The 20,043-nt window shown below is 40.6% G+C and overlaps 1 protein-coding gene across 3 annotated transcripts in view; it reads left to right on the top strand.

Moving 5' to 3' along the window:
* Nucleotides 1-20,043, top strand: part of UGGT2 (UDP-glucose glycoprotein glucosyltransferase 2) — a 102,027-nt gene that overhangs the window by 21,086 nt on the left and 60,898 nt on the right. For all 3 annotated transcript variants that reach the window (XR_006102956.1, XM_042458351.1, XM_042458352.1), the window contains 6 exons: nt 5,437-5,528; nt 6,646-6,796; nt 11,365-11,484; nt 14,814-14,899; nt 17,408-17,543; nt 19,339-19,470. Coding sequence is in view for 2 of the 3 variants with exons in the window: in XM_042458351.1 (XP_042314285.1) it covers nt 5,437-5,528; nt 6,646-6,796; nt 11,365-11,484; nt 14,814-14,899; nt 17,408-17,543; nt 19,339-19,470 (717 nt within the window). In the remaining variant the exon portion in view is untranslated. The remainder of the gene's footprint in view (nt 1-5,436; nt 5,529-6,645; nt 6,797-11,364; nt 11,485-14,813; nt 14,900-17,407; nt 17,544-19,338; nt 19,471-20,043) is intronic.

Here is a 20,043-nt window from a genome sequence, read left to right as displayed (position 1 = left end):
GTATATGATCAATTTTCTTCTGGATTCCAGTATAGAATCTTTTAATTTCTTTTTCTTCTGCCACAATAGTTGGATCATGAACTTGAATTATGTTATATTGATGGGTTTTCACTGAAGACTTATTGATAGTATTTGGTCAGACTTTGCATTATATCCCTTGACAGCTTTTGTAACATATCTCCTCTGTTTTAATGCCACCACATTTCTTTTTAGATTTTCATTTCCTGAGTAAAGCACTGTATGTATTTAGGTGTAGGGTTTTTGATTGCTGAGTTGGGAATATTTCAGATACCTCTAGCTTTTGAGAGTGCCGAAATGTTTTCTGCTAAGTTTAATGACTTCCTTAGTGTGTGGAATGGTCTCTGTAGATCCGAGTGTGCACGTTCAAATGGATATAACTCCTCATTGGAGAAGCAATTGATTAAGGTTGGAATTCTAAGCTTAGGGGCAAAACAGACTGGCAGTAAGTGCCGAGTTGGGGTGGCATCTGAGCACAGCGTTTAGATGCTGCACACTCCGATGCTGCCCCCACGCCACTAGGAACCTGCATGGCTGACTGCACATGCGGCATTTACACATACCAGCTTCTGAAATGCTGAAAAGGCATGGTGGCAAGGGCACTCTTTTTCACTCCAAAAAGGAACAGCATTTTGCTTCTTGTTGGGCCACTTCTTTTTGGGCCAGAAAAACGCTGGATCAGGACCATGTTGTGAGGTTGCCGCAGCCCCGATCTGGCTCTCAAAGGGGTGGTGTGACGCCCCTTTAGGACCATCTGTTTTGGCCCATAGTTATAGGAAGGAAGTCCCAAAGAACTGAGTTGAGCATATTATTCCTGGCTAAAGATGCTTAGCATCAGGCTGTAAATTTCATTCTGTGGCTGTGTCAAATACACATGAAAATCTCTATCAAATAGTATATTGTTTTTCATCCTTTTTTGACACTTTTACATGTTTGATCTAAAACAGATACTTTTTAAAGCCCTGAAGCTAGTTTTTTCTTTGAACCAATTGAAATTTGTAATAGGCATTTTTTTAGTGAATTCCTATTTAAGTCGTCGTCGTCATCTTCCTCCTCCTCCTCCTCCCTCTCTTTCTCTTTTTTGGCTTACTGCAGATTGCTCAGTTTTATTAGACTGCAGCATCTGCACAAACACACTCTAAAGAAGTATCAAGTACTTGTCGTTAAATAGCTCTTAAAATAGATCTGAAAGTATTGTGATGTCATTCGCCTTTTTTAAAAACTCTTGTTACCTAACAGAAGAAATTTCAGCCTATCGCTCAAGTGTCAAATTCACATTAATGTCTATATACAGTAGCCCCTTGATATCCCCTGGAGTTTGATTCTAGGGCCTCCCGTGGATACTCAAGTCCCAGTAAATACAGTAGAGTAGTAAAATGGTGTCCTTTATACAAAAAGACAAAAATTAAAGTTTGCTTTTTTGGATTTAAATGTTTTTAAAATGTTCTCAAGTCGTTGATGCTTAAATTTGTGGATAAAGAATTTGTGGATATGGAGGGCTGACTGTTTTCCACATATTTCATTACAAACACATATATTTAGTTTTTTGTGGGTTTTTCAGGCTATAAGGCCGTGTTCTTGAAGAGTTTTTTCCTGACGTTTTGCCAGCAGCTGTGGCTGGCATCTTCAGAGAATGCTGGCATGGAAGAGAGTCGAGTATATATACAGCGTGCCCGCGCCATACGCGGCCTTGAGCATACACGCTCAAGCAGTGGGACGTACGCGGGGCAGAAGGGGAGACGCGTCCCATTCAATTGAATGGGCGCGTGGACCCGTTGCGACCCGCGCGCCGCCGTGCACGAGCCCCATTGTTTCCAATGGGGCTCGAGCATAGGCAGAATTCGCCTTACGCGGCAGGATCTGGAACGGATCCCCCACGTAAGGCGAGGACGGACTTTACTGTTAGTTGAGAGGAATGTTGTTGAATGGCAAGAGTGGTTTGTCATTTGCTTTTGCAGGCCCTTGATTTTGGTTTTTTTCAGGGCTGGTAGCCAAACTTTGTTTACTTTAAAGGTTTCTCCTCTCCTGTTGAAGCTGTCCAGGTGTTTATGGATTTCAATGGCTTCCCTGTGGATTCTGACCTGATACTTGGTGGCATGGTCCAGAATTTCAGTGTTTTCAAACAGCATTTAATGCTCAGGATGGTGTATAATGTGTTCTGCTACTGCTGATTTTTCTGACTGACCCACGTCTCTCGTGTTCCTTAATTTGTCTTTGGACACTGTGTTTGGTGGTCCCTATGTAGACTTGTCTGCAGCTGCACGCTATGCGGTAAACTCCTGAGACTGTGAGAGGGTCCTTCACTGAGTGCAGCATTTGCCAGATTTTCTTGGTCGATTTGTAGACCATTTGGAGGTTGTGTTTCCTCACCAGTTTCCCTATTCTGTCCGTGACGCCTTTGATATATGGTAAAAAAAAATACCTTCCCTTTAGGTGGTTGTTTGCTTTCACTCCTATGGGTTTTTCTCGGTCTGGCAGCCCTTCTCGTATCTGAGCTGGAGTAACAATTAGTCAGTAGAACTCAGTCTAGGTGTTTTAATTCATCTTCCAGGAAATGGGGTTCACAGATCCTTTTTGCTCGGTCCACCATATTGTGCTTCTTTTTTTGCCTTGGATGATGGTTGGTGTTCCTATGTAGATATCTGCCTGTGTGTGTAGGATTTCTGTATACTGTGTGCCTTAACCATTGAATGGCAATGGTGCTCCAACCGTGAATGTTCCCCAACCACTGAATTTGGTTTGTAGATGACCAGGACATCCAAGAATGGCAGTGTTCCTTCCTCTTCTTTTTCCAGTTTGAATTGGATGTTTGTGTGGATGTTGTTCAGATGGTTCAAAACATACATACCTCTCAATACCTCCTATAGTTTTAATTTGTACCCTCTATTTTAAACCTACTATGCATGGAGGTTGAAATCTAACTTGGAAGAAAATTGCTGAAAAATAACATCATTATACATAATGAAACTTGGGATAAATCTGTGTGTAAATAAAACCTGGTCACATACAGGTAACATTGTCTCTATGGACAGTATGAAAAGATAGTTTGGATGCCCACAAATACAGTGATGAAAACCCAATCTCTTTTCTTTGAATATAAATTTGGCAGCTATTCAGATGTCAGTGGTACGCCAGAATAAATTGTCATGCACATTTTTGAGCTACAGGATATTCGTCTAACAGCAGGAGAAGCATGATTTCATGCTGTGCAGAACTGAAAGATTCCCTTCTAAGATAATGAAAGTTGAATAGAAAATGCAATACAGGAAAGAGGCTAAAGGCTATTAAAGATTGAAAAGTATATGGTGATTAGATGCAGTTGGGATAGTGTTCAAGTATAAGTTCTTGTAGAAGGTTGTAGGTGGTTAAACCTAAATAATTCTATAGGTTCCTCTAAAGAAAGCTTGCTTTTGTTTTTACTGTTTTTACTGTAGGCTTGTTGGGTAACTTGTGCATTACTTGTATAGCTTTTACAAAAGGCACAATGAAAAGGTGTGTCCATTGAAACAATCTTATTATGTACAAACAGTATGATTGCTTTTGATCATGTTCATCCAGCATCAAAGCTGCCCTGCCTGATACTGAAAGATGTTCATTACTTCAATATAAAAAATGACCTTTTCCAGTGACAACATGCCTTTAGTTTTACAGAGCTTTTTGAATGAAGTAGGTTCCGAACTGAAAATAGCAATGCTGTTGTTATTACTTAGGTTTTAACTAGCCAGAATTAAACAATGAAATAATACCAACTTTTAATGGCAGTGTTAGAAACTGAGCATAGAAAAGGCACTATGTCTGAAACAGTCTTACCCAAGCTGGCATCCTCTGGATGTCTTGTATCACAATGTTCAAAATGCTGGCTGTGCATGATAGGAATTGTCACCCAAAACATCTTGAAGATGCTTGGTTGGGGAAGGCTAGTCTGGAAAAATAGCATGTGAAAATCAACTGCATAATTTCTTCCATTACATTTTCTACAACTGAAGCTGCCCCAGTTGTTAAAATGGTTGTTGTAAGCTGATAAACTGTATGTTAGGAAAGTATGTATGTGTGTATGGAACATCCCACCTTTCTCCCAAGATGGGATTCATAGTATACTATAGTACGGTAATCTACTTGTTTCCTTTAAAAGTTAACTGAGACTGTTTCGTAGTGTTGGCATGTTGTTGTTGTTTCTGACGTATGGAAAACCTAAGGCAAACCTATAATGGGGTTTCCTTTGCAAGATTTGCTCAGAGGAGGTGCACTAAGAAGGTTTATAATGGTGTGGGCATATCATGGAACCCAGAGGAATGCCATGTCCCAGTTTTTCACTTCTCCAGAGATCAGAAGGGTTGCAGCACACTATCACAATTCACCTTTTGGCGAATTGGAAGTGATGTTGTGCCACTCCTAGTTGCCTTTTGAGTCTTGGGGCAGGGGGACATTCTTGCTGTTTCAGAATGGGGAAACCTCCCCATAGCATGTTTAATTGTTTTGAAGTTTCCCCCACTTATTGTTTGATGCAATAAGTTGTTTTTTGGGTAAAAAAGAGGGAGTTAATGGAAGATTACTCTGAGACTACCATGGACTGCTTAAAAAGATCAGTGGATGGGTATTTGAGCAGATCAAGCCCAAACTCTCCCTGGAAACAAAAATGACTGAACTGAGGTTGTCGTATTTTGGCCATATCATGAGACAGGACTCAATAAAAAGACTATAATTATTGGTTAAGTGGAGGAAGAAAAATAGAAAAAAAGAGGAAGACAACTCTCCACACGAACAGACTCAATCAAAGAAACCACGGCCATGAATCTGCAGGAGCTGAGCAGGAGCTGAAGATAGGGTGACTTGGAGGTGTCATTCACAGTCACATGGGTTAAAGTTGGCTTGAAGGCAGTTAACAACAACAAAATGGAAGATCATGGGTGGTCAGTGGGAGGTCATAACTGCCTCACTGGACCTCCTAGGCTAGGGTCCGTATGCACCCCATAGGCTTCATAATGCCTGCCTCTGTGTTAAAGTATTAGCTGTACTGCATGGTGGGCAGAATCTGAGCTTAATTTCATACATCAAAATGCTTTGAATCAGCAGTGACTTTCTCAGTTGTTAAAGAATACTGATCATAATATCCTGAAGTATAACTTGTCAAGCTAATTTAAATTCACTCTATTGACTTATTTAGCTTTTCCTTTTTGGGAGCTTTGGACCTGTATTGAAGGATCAATGAAGCTAATGAATAGTTAACATCAAGTTTATTCTGTATAAGATAGGATAGATTCCTTATACTCAAGAATAATTGGAAGATTAAGTTTTATCTACCCTAAATTAATTTCATATTGTTCAGATAGATAGATTTAGCATTTGACAGATTCCTCAGATTCTTTTTAAAACCTCTTTGCCTGGTTTTATAAAGCTTAATAATTTTTTTCTTTCTAGCATCTGCATGAAACTCTTGAACTTCAACCTGGTGAAGCACATTTATTTCTAAATGGTCTTCCTATAGACCTGGATTTTCATGATTCATTCAGGTACAGTATTAGTTTAATAGTTGTCTTTCTATATTTATATTTACTCAAAAAGGATTATGTAACTTGCTCAATAGCTTATCCAAGAGAAATATTTAATTTGTTTACTTCTGTAGTCGGCTGACTCAGTATATAGTAGCAGATTAGGAGTATTAAATAATTGCTCAGTAAATACTGGAATTTGCTATTGTGTCAATCCATATAATCATCACAAGAATAGTTTTGATAATATTTTGATTAAATCACAATAAAATTTCTGAAAGCCAGCAATCCAAGAACTGGCATTCAAAGTAGTGAGAAATTAAATGGAAAGCACTAGCATTTTTGCATTTGTATTTTGATCCTTTTTGCCACTTTTGATGTTCCTGCAGCAGTAATAGAGCCAGGAATAACAAAATGTCCATATCAGGATCTAGGTCCAATATTTCCTATTACTCCAGACCTCTTTTTTTGTGATTTTTCCACCTGCCAAAATTTCCAAACCTTCCTGTTTCTAAAATCTGTGTGTAGCCTTCCCTACTTTCTCCTTGGCTCTTCCTTCATTATCTATGGCTAGCCCCCATCACAAGTCTAAGTCTTAGTTGGTTCATGTTAGAACATAAATGGTTTTTTTTTAAAAAAAATACTAATATGTCTTACAATATACTCACCGCATACATGAAGTCCCTCTTCCTGATGAAGGGCTTGTCTGAACATCCAGCCTCCCTTCCCTCTGATTTCCTTTTCCCTCTGCTTCCCTGTTTCCAGGGATTTCTTACAAGCCTTCTACTTACTGCTGTTCTTTTTCTTCCCCACAGAAGACAAGTGACATGCTCTTTAGTTCCATGAGCATTATATCATTCTGTGTTGTTAAATGCATCTGAGGAACTAGACTGTAATCTATGAAAGCTCATGCTGCCAACTTCTTTCTTTCAGTTAGTCTCTATACATACTGATTCTGTGTTATTGTACCAGTTGATCCTGTCAATGTCAGAGGCTTTACAAGCTCAGTTCACTATAACTATCTTGTACACAAATGACGGAGAGAAAGCTTTTTACTATTCTGGGCTTGCTCAGCTTTGTCTTCTTTGCGCTGTTTGGTACAGTTGTCTACATAATATATATATTTTTTAATGTTAAGTATTTTAGAAACTCTAAAGCTGGAAGGGAAAGCAATGCATGGACTTCATTCCCTTGGAATTAAGGGAGAAGTTCTCAGGAAATTAATGAGATTACCTGTTCGATCTAATGATGACACTTATGCAATAGACATCCGTCACTCTTCAATAATTGTAAGTAACTATCTTTATTGTATTACTAATCTATTGAGTTGGGACTAGTTTGGTTGTCTTTGCTGATACAAACTAACATAGGTATCCCTCAGAAAGCTGCGTATGAATTTTGAGGTTTAGATTTTTACAGACAAATCCCAAGGGAAAGGGGGAGAGAAGCAATGGACCATACACTGTTTCCAAAGTCCTGCTAACCTGTGCCAACCAGGCCAGCCAGCACAGCATCAGGTTACTCCTCTTGGGTTTATTACGGAAGAGAGAACCAGAGCCACCACAAATCTTTGCTAGTCTGCCAGGCCTTCTACAAAAGGAAGGATTTTTTTCAGTAGCAGAAGGGTTACTCTGGACTTAAAGCACTGCAACAAAATAATACCTTCAGTAGAAAATAGGTTCTTCAGCTGAAGTATATGGCTGGAAGAAGAGGAGGCAATATTGGTATGCTGAATATGATAAATGGAAACTAACAGAACACAACAAATAAATTTTATTGATTAAATGATGCAGACTTCAAACTTTCAATTCTGCTTGTTGCTTGAAGGATTATGTTCACCCAAAAGAATTAGAAATTTCATAATGGCCAGCATTTAAGTTTCTCTCAGCCAAAGTTCTGTTGCTGAGTTTTATAACTATGGCATGAGGCTCAGGTGCAACCAGGAAAAAAAGGCAATAAAATATAGATTATCCCTACATGTAGTCAAGATATTAAATCTGTGTATTTATTAACTGCAAGTTATGTTATCACTGGATAAGCAATTAAAGAAGAGTCTTCAGCACCAAATGGTGATTTTCTTTCATATAACTGAGAAAGAAATTGGGGAAAAAAACCAATCTCAGCGGATCCCAAATTGCCCTTTATTGACAAGTATATGAACACTTGCAATACTAGTGGCTGAGTGGTTGAGCAAATTTTAATTACTTGCTTAATGCAAAATATATTGTACAATTCCCAAGAGAACTAAGCTGTCTTCTCTTTGTTTATTGTGTGCTTCTTTGATTTTTTTTTAAAGAAGTGCATTATCTTGCATCAAATTAACATTAGTTGGACTACTATAGATCAGTTTTAACTCTATTTAGTAGGCCTATCCTGCCTTTTCTGTATGGTATTCTTTTATTCCATGTGTATGTATTCACTTCTTGATCCTGGCAATGTTGTGTGGTTTTTCATATTTGGTACTGGAAGTAATTAAAGAACATCATTTTAAAAAATGGGATAAAATGTGGATTGTACACCAGTTTTTATAGTTTACCCTCCGTCACTGGTTTTCAGGTTGTGTTGTGTGGGGCCCTGGAGTACCTTGGGGTCCCTTAGTAAGACTATCATTAATTGTGGATGATCTTCACACACACACACACACACACACACACACACAGACACAATCTGTTCCCAACCAACTGGTCTTAACATACAGCAGAGCACTTTGAAAGTCTTCAGTGTATTTGAGTGAAGGGTGTTGCTTCATTCAGCTGCTGCACCAAAGTGATGTGAGTGAGCTTATGAGCCTGAGTTCTGAGCAGATGGGAAGCAAAGAGCAGGTGGGCACCTGTAAAACTCAATATCTTTTTCTGAGTCCTGAAATGTAAACTGTAATGTAGGTTCTTAACTATGTTTGGCACACACCATTCTCGGTCTGAATGAAGCCTATACTTTTTGTTCACACATCTGACCCTGTGGAATAATGCCTTTGGTAAGTGCCTGGTTGAAACAGATGTGTACCATAGGATAGGTCCTACAATCCTTTGCCATTCCAGAAGGAGGGGGGAAAAACACAGAAAAATTAGGACGTAAGCTCTGGTTTTTGAAAAGATGGATTATGCAGTATTTTGTTATAACATGTTGAATATAATGTTCAAGACATGGTGCTTACAGCGAGCATGAGCACCATTGGATATAAAGTGGCTCAAGCATACACGTTTTTTGCTTTACGCAGGGTGTGTGTGTTTCAGAACAGGTCCCCCGCTTAAAGCAGGGCCCACTATAGTACTAGTCTCTGGCACATCAGGAAAAAAATGGCAGTTCTACCACAACATGTAGTTTGCAAAGCTCTGATGTACAGTATCTGAACATCGTATTTCCTAGGCGTGGCAACACCTCCAAGGCTTCCCTGAGGCTGGAAGAGCTTGAGGCCCAGCTGCGGAGCGCAGCACTACTTTCAAGGCCTCCCCGGGATTGGAGGAGGCTCAGGACCAGGCGTGGAGCATGGTGCCGCCTCCAAGGCCTCCCTGGGGCCGGAGGAGGCCCAAGTACAGGGCCACCTCCAAGGCCTCCTTGGGGCAAGAGGAGGCCCAGGTGTGGAGAACGGTGCCGCCTCTGAGGCCTCCCTGGGGCTGGAGGAGGCAAAGGCCCAGTCGCAGAGTGTGACGCTGCCCCCAATCCCTCCCCAGGGCTGGACAAGGCCCAAACCCCAAGCGCAGCTCTGCCTCCAAGGCCTCCTTGGGGTTGAAGGAGGCTAAAACCCAGGCGCATAGCGCGGGGTTGCCTACTAAACCTCCCTAGGGTTGGAGGAGGCTTAGGACCAGGTGCGGAGTGTGCCGCCGCCTCCTAGGCTTCCCCGGAGCTGGAGGAAGCTCAGGCCAAGGCCCTGAGCACAGCACCACCTCCTAGGCCTCCCTGGGGGTGGAGGAGGCCCATGCGCAGAGCACGGTGCTTGGTGCCGCCTTCAAAGCCGCCTCTTGGCTGGAGCAGGCCGAGGACCAGGCACAAATCACGACGCTGCCTCCAAGGCCTCCCTGGGGCTGGAGGAGGCCCAGGCATGGAGCGCGGCGCCACCTCCAAGGCCTCCCTGGGCTGGAGGAGGCCCAGGCCCCCAGTGTGGTGTCGCCTTCCTAGGCCTCCCCGGGGCTGGAGGAGGTAGAAGCCCAGGCACGGAGCGCAACCCCCCACTCCTAGGCCTCCCTGGGGCTGGAGGAAGCCCAAGCGTGGAGTGCGGCACCGCCTCCAAGGCCTCCCTGGGGCTGAAGGAGGCCAAGGTGTGGAGCGCAGCACCTCCTCCTAGGCCTGACCGGGGCTGGAGGAGGCTGAGGCGCAGACCTGGAGTGCTGAGACCTAGGCGGCGCTGCGCTTGGGGCCTCAGCTTCGGCTCCCTCCAGCCCCAGGGCGAGGAGGACCATCTTGGAGCGGGAGGGAGGAAGAGGAGCTTGGCCCAGAAGAGACTTTCTGCCTTGTCTAGACACATTTTCTCCAGTAGATTGGAGATTTTCAAGATGTGCCCTGGAGCAAGGCAGAAATCCGGGACTGAAGTGTCAAAAATGCCCAACCAGACAGGACATTTTTGAGCCTTCCAATCTGGGATTGTCCCACCCCAAACGAATATGGCAACCCTACCAGTGGTTAATTCCCTGTACTACTGCCATTCACTCACAACCACAAGGTTGTGTGCTCGATACCAGCCAGGGCTCTGGGTCGACTCAGCCTGGCATCCTTCACTAAAATCACTAAAATAAGTACCCAGTTTGTTGGGGGCAATTAGCTTACTCTTTGTAAACCAGTTTGTATATTGGTAAGTAGTGCAGAAATGTACTTGCTGTTGTTATATATGGATATGTTGTGGAATGTCAAGAGTACAAAGAAGGGTTTACATCAGGTGTGCTAGCTGATATGTATTTGATACAAACCTGGTCATCTGATACTTTGTGTAGAACTGTTGATATGTTTTTTACATGTATGTGATTTTGATATATAGAGTTATGCATAGCTATAGATTAATGAGAATATGATGCATTGCTCCTTTTAGCTGTTATTTTGTGTAGAAACTGTTCTGTATTACTTTTGGATGGGGGAATGAAGGTTCTTTATATATGTTAAACAAACTGGTAGATATATGTTGTTGGTTTCTCATGAATAGTTATATAGTTGGCTAAATGTGCAATGATTTTATATATTTTAATTATGTTAACTACATAGCCTAGTGTAGTCTGGGATAGTGCTTAAGAAGTAATTGGCTTTTACTGAAAGTTTGGTAAAAGGAATGCGTAGGGATTTTTTTTTCTTCTTGGTTTATTCAGCCACTGTTACCAACCTTCTGCAATGGTTAGAACAAGTAGGCAAGGATGGCTTGAGAAAGAAGGAAATACAACCAAAGATGGAGCAACTGTTTTGAGAATGGGGCAAAGTGAGCCCACCCACTTTGTAAGGTGGAGCTAATGCTTTTGGTATGCTTATGTTTGATGTATGTGTGCTTGGCCTTTAGTTCTGTCCAAAACACCTTACTAACTGCGTCTCTCTGCCAGAAATCAATATCAGAAATAAAACTTGCTGATCATCCACAGAAACCTGATTTATTGTGTTGTGGGGAGTATTCAGTTAGTTCTGACACTATTGCTATACTGTATATGGGACCCTCATAGTTGGCCAACATGGGTTGTCATGTAAATGTTTCCTTCTTGCGGAAAAGTGTGTCGTACATGGCTAGGGCAACAAAGATCCCCTAAATGTGCTTAAGATAGCAACTTTCCATCCTCATCATTTGTCAAGAGTTATGGTGGAATGTTTGAGAGCACTACGTGTGCTATAATGTTTGGTTTTTATGGTAATTTTGCAAAAGCTCACCATTACTACTATGTTCTTTTAGTGGATCAACAACATAGAAAAGGATCAGATGTATAACAAGTGGCCTTCAAGTTTTCAGGAGCTTCTTAAGCCGGCATATGCAGGAATGATGGGGCAGATTCGACGCAATTTATACAACTTGGTATGTACTGGGTTAATGGATTGATGAACAAATGACTTGTATAGTGCACCTGCGTCATACGCGGCTTTCAGCATATGCTGAAAGCCATGCAGGGAGGAAGGGCCAGCGCATCCCATAGGGACAAATGGGGCGTGTGCCTATGGCGCGTGTGTGCCGCCGCATGCACAAGCCCCATTAATTTAAATGGGGCTTGAGCATACGTGTTGTTTGTTTTACACGGAGGATTCCGGAAAGGATCCCCCGTGTAAACAAAGGGCGCACTGTATATACTTTTTATGTAGGAGTCATATTAGGTGGCAGACAGGGAAGGTGAACCAAGTTAGGTCTGCATGTCATGAAATTAGAGCCATGTTAGGTGGCTAGGCATGCCTCACTCCTCCAGTTCTCTGGGCTGTCTGGCTGTCTGTATATCACACTGTGTATGCTCAGAAGGGCTGTTGTATCCATGCATGGGCACACATTTTATCTGACTGGACAACTGAAAAGAATAAATACATGTTTAAATATTTCTCCCCGCCCCCACAAATACACACTCCATCCTCTGACAAGCCTGTCACTATAGCAAAGAGCTTTATTGATACTACTATCTGAGGACCCTAATCTGGACATCAGTAAACGGGAATCTTCTGAAACACACTAGGGCTTTGTTCTGGGATAACAGTCTTTTGCATAACATAAAGCCTGAACTTACAAGACAATACGATGTTTTGAGAGAGCATAATGTTCTGTTTTAATTTGCTGTGACCTCACAACAAACAAAAATCAATGAGGGTTTGAGAGGAAGTGCTTGGAAGGCCTAGCAGGACAGGTTGTGGAACTAATCAAAGGAAAAACTTTGTTCAGTGTTCTCCTGTTAGAGTTTATCAACATCCTTTTGTTCCTCTTCTTCCCCACCCCAGCAGTCTGGACCATCCAAATAATCCCTGGGATGTTACGGCTTTTAGGAAGGGGCCTACAGTAGGGAAATTCAGCATTCCACCAGTAAAGATGGAGTTTACCAGTGTATAATGTGAGACCTGATATTGTGGAAGCGGCACCCACGTCACATTAACAATATATGAATCAGCCTTTAGCATAGAGAATCTAAGAGTAATTCTGATATGGATGGATTGTTAAATACACATTTTAATCAGTAAACCTGGTAATGTCTTCAGCATTCTGAAACAAGTTTCACTTGTCTTCTGCTTGGTGAAGTCATATAACCATTGGTATTGATGACCAGAAGTTCTATGCTTTCTCAGCAACATGAGCAGAGGGGTCATGATGAAAACTAGAACATGTTAACAGTGGATGGTGTTGCTAATTGTCATTTAAAAAGTTAATGTAAACTAGAATTTCTGGTGTCAGCAAAAAGTATCAAAATGAATTTCTGCAGGCTTCCTACTGTTCCCATTCTGGATGTCATCTGCTACATCATTGCTTGATAGCTGCTAATATAAAGAAAGTATGAGTTGTGTGAAGACAGGCACTGACAGCTTTTCCTTTGGTTAGAAAAAAGTCCAAACTCCTCTTCTTAGCTCATTAAAGAAATTAAATGAAGTACTGGGCTTTTAAACAATAAAGCTAATTTTTTGGTTTCAGTAAAACAGGCTGTACTTTTCACTTGTGATTATGCTTTCAATTTAAGTACACTTTACTATCTGAGATCATATCAGTGCTCATCTGGAAATACATGTGTATTGAAAGCCTTTCATATAGCTCATTTAATACTCTTACAAGACACAGTGTATTTCTTTTTGGTATGATAAGCTTTTTTCCTTGCAGTCATTTTTTTTAGCCAATTGAATCAGTCTGTGCTCATTTGAGAGAGCCAACCTGTGGTAGCTTTGTCAGTCAGGGCCTTGGTCAAATGAGTAAATATGGTTATAAACATTCATCCCAAGTTTCTCTAATACTCATTTCCAAATTCAAGTCCAGCTTGGTGGAATTGTGCTGAATTGAGTACAAGATGTAAAGTTGCAGTCTTAAAATATTGAACGAAATTGAAAGCAAAATATATAGCTTGCGAGAGCAGTCATTTTGTCAAAATGCAGACATACTGTAACTACCATAATATATTTTACATATTGTTTCTCTTAGCTGCCCCTTCACTAAAAATTGACATTCATCAATGGTTTACTTCAGATAGTGATAAATAGTATTTTCAGGGTTCTGAACAAAAATAGAATGAATTTTTTTTTACAATTTTTCACCTACTAAACAATCCAAAAACATATATTCCACAGTTGAGTTATAATTTGCTAATAGGCTTCTTTATTTCTCCTTAGATATTAGGAACATGTGGTATGTTTTTTTCAGTCTAATAAATTTTGAGGGCAGCCCAATCTATAGAACAGGTATGGACACTGCAAGCAGACTTGTTGTGGCTCTTTACTCCCCCAAACTCCCCAGGGCCCGTTACACACGAGCACCCTAGGACGGACTCAGTCCATGCTAGGGTTAGAAAGGGGCGTCTCTTCAAGACGCCCCTAACCCTACCACGGACTGAGTCTGTAACAAATGGCGGCGGCCGTTCCACACGGCCGCCGCCATCTTGACGTAGTGGACGCTCTGCATCCGCACGTTGCACCCCGGAAGTGACGCCACAAGTGCGCGACTAGCGCCTTGCGGTGTCTCTTCCAGAGCCCAGGAAGAAGCGCGATTTTCGCACTCCTTCTCTGCAGCATCTGGGAACCATGCCGTTTGGCTGCTGCGGTTCCCGGATGCTGCATCCGGCAGCAGCGGCAGACCGCCGCTTCTTGGCAGTCTGTAACGGGCCTAAGAACCCTTATTTCTAGCAAAAAAAAGGAGATGGTTTTGATTTGCATTCCCACAAACTGTTTATTATTATTATTATTTTTTTTAAAAACCCTGTTGTTTTTTTAATGGGGTTGGATTTCTAGCCATTATGACTCTCACTTCCCCATTTTTTGGCAGTCTGAATATCTTCCAGAGAGTTCTAAGCAGGGGCAGCTGGTGGCTACTGGATCAATAGGGGAATGAGTCCAGGCCAAGTTTTGGCTAACTTGGAAGGAGCTATCCAAGGTGCAGGAATAATTTAGGAACAGGTTTCAGCAATTTGGAGAGTGCCTTCAAAGCTTAGATCAAACTTAGATCATGGGCTTCACATGGCCCAAACCACTTCGAATTGGCTGTAAAAATGCACTGGTACACTAGTACACCTGATACAGAATGTGATCTAAGGTGTGAGGATCTGGACTGAGGTAGCTGCATCCGCACTAACTGAAGTTTCTGAGTTTACGTTTTGTGATCCTTTGCAGTGGGAAGAGGATGTTAAAACTGTGTTTTATAAGAATAATATTGGATCTGTGAATTTCTTCTTCTGTTAGGTCGTCTTCATTGATCCTGTCCAGGAAGAAGCAGCTGACTTTATGAAACTTGTTGAGGTAATCTACAGTCAAAAAGTGCCTCTTAGGTAAGTTGATATTGGGATGTTAATCTGAGATGTTGGGTACTCTTTTCCAGTTTCAGAGCCAAGGTAAAAAGACTGTACACTTAGAATTGTTTCATGCTTGACACTGTCCCAACATAGATGTAGACTGGTGTGGAAGAAAAAACTAGAGTTGTGGGAAACCAATCCTAAAGTGAATGTACACTCCTATAATTGTCCTTTACCACTGAGTGTAAAAATGTCAAAATAGACATGGAATGTGTGATATGAATCAGTGCCATATATGAATACTTAAATTTTCATGTACTTTTATAAATTCGATTGATTTAACTGAACTTCTAAAAGAGTTGTAGGATTTATGTCTGTCAGAGATGGTATTCATTCATCCTGTTGTCGATTTACGCAAACTTAGTTCATAATGAGTTAAATGTTTTGGTAATGAGAATGTACATTGCCAAAGTTACATCTCAAAGGTATTGTAAGAAGTAGAAAGAATGTTGTGTGTGTATGTGCCTACATATGAACATGTGTAAGTAATCAGTAAGATTTTCTAGTTGCTTTAAAAGTTACTTTTGAAGGACCTATCTGAAGCATTTTCAATATACTTTTTCTAATTTTATGTCATTTGGTTATCATTCCTAAAGCTTTTAAACAAGTATCAAAAAGCTATGAATTGTGAAACAAATAAAGTAAAATGAGTTGCATATGTTCATATACTGACTTGACCGTGCCCCTGTTCTGGTTTTCTCTTGCATACCAATTTATATCAGTGTCATGTGTGACAGTCCAAATTGTAGAGACTTTACATCTTTGTTCTAGAATTCAGATAATGTTGTAGTAACAAATAACTGACAGGGGCCAAGAGGTAACATAACACATTGTGATGTTAACTGCAATCAAGTCAACTTTGACTTATGACCACTCTGTGAATGAGAAAGCTCCAAGTCACCCTATCATCAACAGCTCTGCTCCAGTCCTGCAGACTTAGGGCCATGGCTTTCTTGGCATAACAAATAATTTTTTAATAAACAAAAACCTTCAGAGCTCTGGTGAAGCTTGGGGGCCATTCACACCACAGGATTATAGTGCTATTATCCCACTTTAAGCGCCATGGTTCCAACCTGTGGAACCCTGGGAATAGCAGTTTAGGAAAAGTTATTTAGAATTGCCAGCTAGAGGGATCCAGTGCCTCGCCAGACTCCAAGGTCCAGGAATTCATGGGATGAAACCATGGCACTTAGAGTGCAATAATTCTGCAGTATGAATGGGCCCTGGTAATTGAATAAAATTCTGGACAATGCACGTAAAGGAATGCTAGGCTATGTGGTAGCCTGCATGTGTGAGTGGCAGAGTTTGGAAAAGTTACCAAATGGAATACAGCTCTCAGAATCCCCCCAGTCAGAATGACCCCCGGATATAGGAAGCTGCATGTAGGTTATGTGGTAGTCGGAATATGTGAGTGGCAGAGCTTGGAAAAGTTACTTTATGGAATACAGCTCTCCACCAGGGTGACTCCCGGATATAGGAAGCTGGGGTGAGTTCCTATAACAAATTTGACCATGGCTATCCACACCCTGACTTGATATGTTGATTCTCTCAGATGGGTGCAGGCAGTCACAGTCAGTTTAAGAAAATTGTGGTTAGGAGCAAGCTGTTAACACTTGAAGCAAATAATGAGGGATGTGGAGTATCTTGCATGTCCAAGGTTCAAAACTGTAAATCTTCAGAACAATAAGCCATGCTTTAGCATTACATCTGCACTGAGGCAATTTCAGCTTGCAAGCCATAGTTTGGCAGGAACTGTCAATCCAGAATATAGGACTATGATTAAAAACTAGTCCATTCTTATTTGCTGTTACATATTAATTCATAAGCCTGATCTTGGCTGAGAAAAGTCATTACGGTGAGTTGAGGTTACAGGTTGCTTACAAACATTTGCAGTATAGACTGAAGATAAAACAGTATTGAGCTGAGGGAAAACAAGTAAATTGGCAAAAGTACAATGTACCTGTTGGAAGTTTGGATGCTGAAGTCATGATATGTTTTCTGTTTAATGTGTTGTCTGTATTATGTCGCTGTAAGAAATGAACAGATCTAGGTTATCCAGCACTACGTTTTACTTCTGTGATTCCTTGCACAGACAATGAAAATATGTGAGAACTTAGAAAAGTTACTCTTTTATCACATGGCTGCTCTCAGAATCTCCCTAGCCAATATGGCCAGTGGATATGGTGGCTAGGAGCTTCTTGGAGTCATCATCCAAAACAATTTTTTCCAAGTTCTGCTAATAGTATATAAGTTTGTAATATTTAAAATAACTGAGTACATTATAACCCAAAGAGGTTACACAGTGTGTTACTGAGGTTCACTTTAACATTTTGAATATTGCCAGTTGATTCTTGACCTTGGGATATTAACACATTTAGATACCGTTTTACTTGTGAAGATTTAAGTGGCATATTTTAATCTGCTTTTAATGTGTTCTCATAAACTTTGCCATTCTTAACAGTATTTTCATTATTTTCTGCACAGAATTGGATTTGTTTTCATTTTAAATACTGATGAAGTGGTTGATGGAAATGTGGATGCGGGAGTAGCTTTATGGAGAGCTTTTAACTACGTTGCAGATGAAATGGATATCCCTGAAGCTTTTGCCACCATGATAAATGTTAGTGCTTGTAAACAGATAAAAGTAATGCTTTATCAAGGCTGTTCTTCCTTTCCTGCAGGTACACAGTAGCCACAAGAGAGTACTTTTTGAAAAAAAGGAACATAACGTGATGAATTCATTTTAAAAATACTGCTTTTCTATTCATTTCTGTTCTAATTGTATCTGCTGGTTTGTAAATTGTTTTGAGAACAAACAGGTGAACACAACAAGTGTTATACATTCATGTGTGTAGACACGCATGCACAAATCCTGTTCCCTCAAACCTTTTAGCCTTCCTTAATGGGATAGAGACAGTGTTTTCAGCTATTTCCCCTAAATTAGGTACTCTCTGCATTAGATTATGACATATGTAATAGAGATACACAAGGAAACATACAGGCAGATAACTTAAAATGAATCAAGGAGCAAGCAAATGAAGGCAAAGGAAATCGACAGCATCACTAACTGGGTTGCTGAAGGAGCGAGGGTGTACGTGTTAAAATTTCTTTTTTAAACCAACAGTTCTTAAATTTCTTAAAGTATGTTACTGAATTTTACCCAGGCAATGGTGAAAATGCTAAGTCCTATGCTAGGCATTATTGAGAAAGAGACTGAAAGAAAAATTGCTACTGTTGCAATATATTTCTATATGTTTACACTGTGGTCACATTTAGCATTCTGTGTAAAGTCCCTGGTTGTCTCATCTCCTAAAAGAAAATACTGTACCATGAAGGTAGAAAGTAGTCCCCAAAATTATCAGGGAGCCTTGTAAATTTTTGGAGGTTGTTGTTGTTAAGGGGAAATGTTAGGGGCTTTTCATTTTGGAGTTTCTTGGGTGAAGAGGAGAAGAAGAAACATAAAACTCAGAAATTTTACCTTTTGAATTACGACTCCCTTCATCCTCAGCCAGACTGGCCAATGGTCATGCTGCATGGGGCTGTTACAACTTGTAGTACAAAAAGTAAAGTTTCCAAGCTTTGGTGGGAAAAAATATTGGACTATCTCTGGATAGAAAATCTGGAGTAACCCAAAGAAGCAGATCAGCACTAGACTCAGGACAAACAAAAGGAAGGAGAGGTGCTCATGTTGAGGGGAATCAGAACATATCTTTCTGACTTTTTGGCCCAGTGCAAAAGCAGAATAAAATAATGATTAAACTGTTAAATTCTTCAGTTTGGTTCAGCACTGCAGGCTTCCATGCTGCCCATGCTCTCCTGTAGAGATTGTTAATTTCAGAAATTCCTCTGTTTCTAACCTAATTTTAATGGTGGTAGATTTTAGGCGGAAAGGTGTTATACCTCCTCAGTCTAGGTAGCTGTCCTTGGTGTACTGGAGATTTTTAACATGTCTGCATATTTAGCAATTTACTTATAATTTTGTTCATGTAGAACAAAGTAAGCTATGAAACAGGTTTATTGTGTAAATATTTCCTTTGGTTGCTTGATTCCTCTCGTGGCTGTGTACTAAAAGAGCCCAGGACTGGTGCACACAACTGTGAAGAAGAAAAAATGCAGGTTTTATTCTTTCTTCAGTATCTTCCTCCTCCTTTTAGTGCACAGAAATGAATATGATGGATGAATTTAAGAGGGAGAATTCATGGAAGTTTAATTGGCTGAAGGTATTAAAGCATACCATCTCTTGGTTACTGCTGAAAACTGAGTTATAAAATAAACTCGATTAGCTTGCGATTGGGCGACAGGAGCCTTTAAAATCCACTTTCAGTAGAGTAATAAAAATTTAATTTAATATGAATACATCAGTTGAATGGGTTATCTCATTTCTTTATCTCTCTCTCTCCCTCTCTTTTAATTAGATGTACCACGAAGTAAAAGATAGAGGTGTACTTTCTGTAGATGATGTGAAGCGCATTCTTCGTAGTGAATTTCCTCATGCTGACATGCAAGATATCCTAGGCATTCACTCTGAATATGATGAGAAGAGAAAGGTAAAAAGAGTAGATCAGTGCAAGATTAGAGAAAGATGCTTACTCTGTGTGTGTGTGTTTTTGAGGACTCAGAGATGCATTGGCACTTTGCATTCGGCATTCAGAACTGCAGTTTCAGAATGGCAGATGCCCGAGGAGATTTCCTAATCCCTAATACCAGTCACCTATAACACAAATCTGTGCCTTCTGATGTCAAAATGGTAGTGTGAGTAGGATTGTAATGCTGACAGCAGCCACTATCAGATGTATTGGTGTGGCATTTTAAGCAGATTTTAAAAGATTTTATGTTAAGTGATTGAGGGATACACAATTCTAACACTTTTGGGGCTACAGTCTTCTACATGCTTACCTGAGAATAAACCCCATGGAGCTCTTGTTCCAAACAGGGCTTTCTCTGTAGCACCATATTGACTGTAGTGGTCCCTCCTAAGGGAAGTCAAGATGCTCCATCTTTGCTGGATTTCGAGTGAGTGATCAAAATATATTATTCCATCTGGCCTGTGGCTTATAAAACTGGCTTTTAAAAATATTCTTTATGTGTGCATTTTAAATTGTACATTCCTTTGGGGACCC

The sequence above is a fragment of the Sceloporus undulatus genome, chromosome 3 (genome assembly GCF_019175285.1).
Source record: "Sceloporus undulatus isolate JIND9_A2432 ecotype Alabama chromosome 3, SceUnd_v1.1, whole genome shotgun sequence".
In the NCBI taxonomy this organism is placed as follows: Eukaryota; Metazoa; Chordata; class Lepidosauria; order Squamata; family Phrynosomatidae; genus Sceloporus; species Sceloporus undulatus.
The sequence above is the reverse complement of the archived record's forward strand: the minus strand, read 5'-3'. Positions and strand labels throughout refer to the sequence as shown.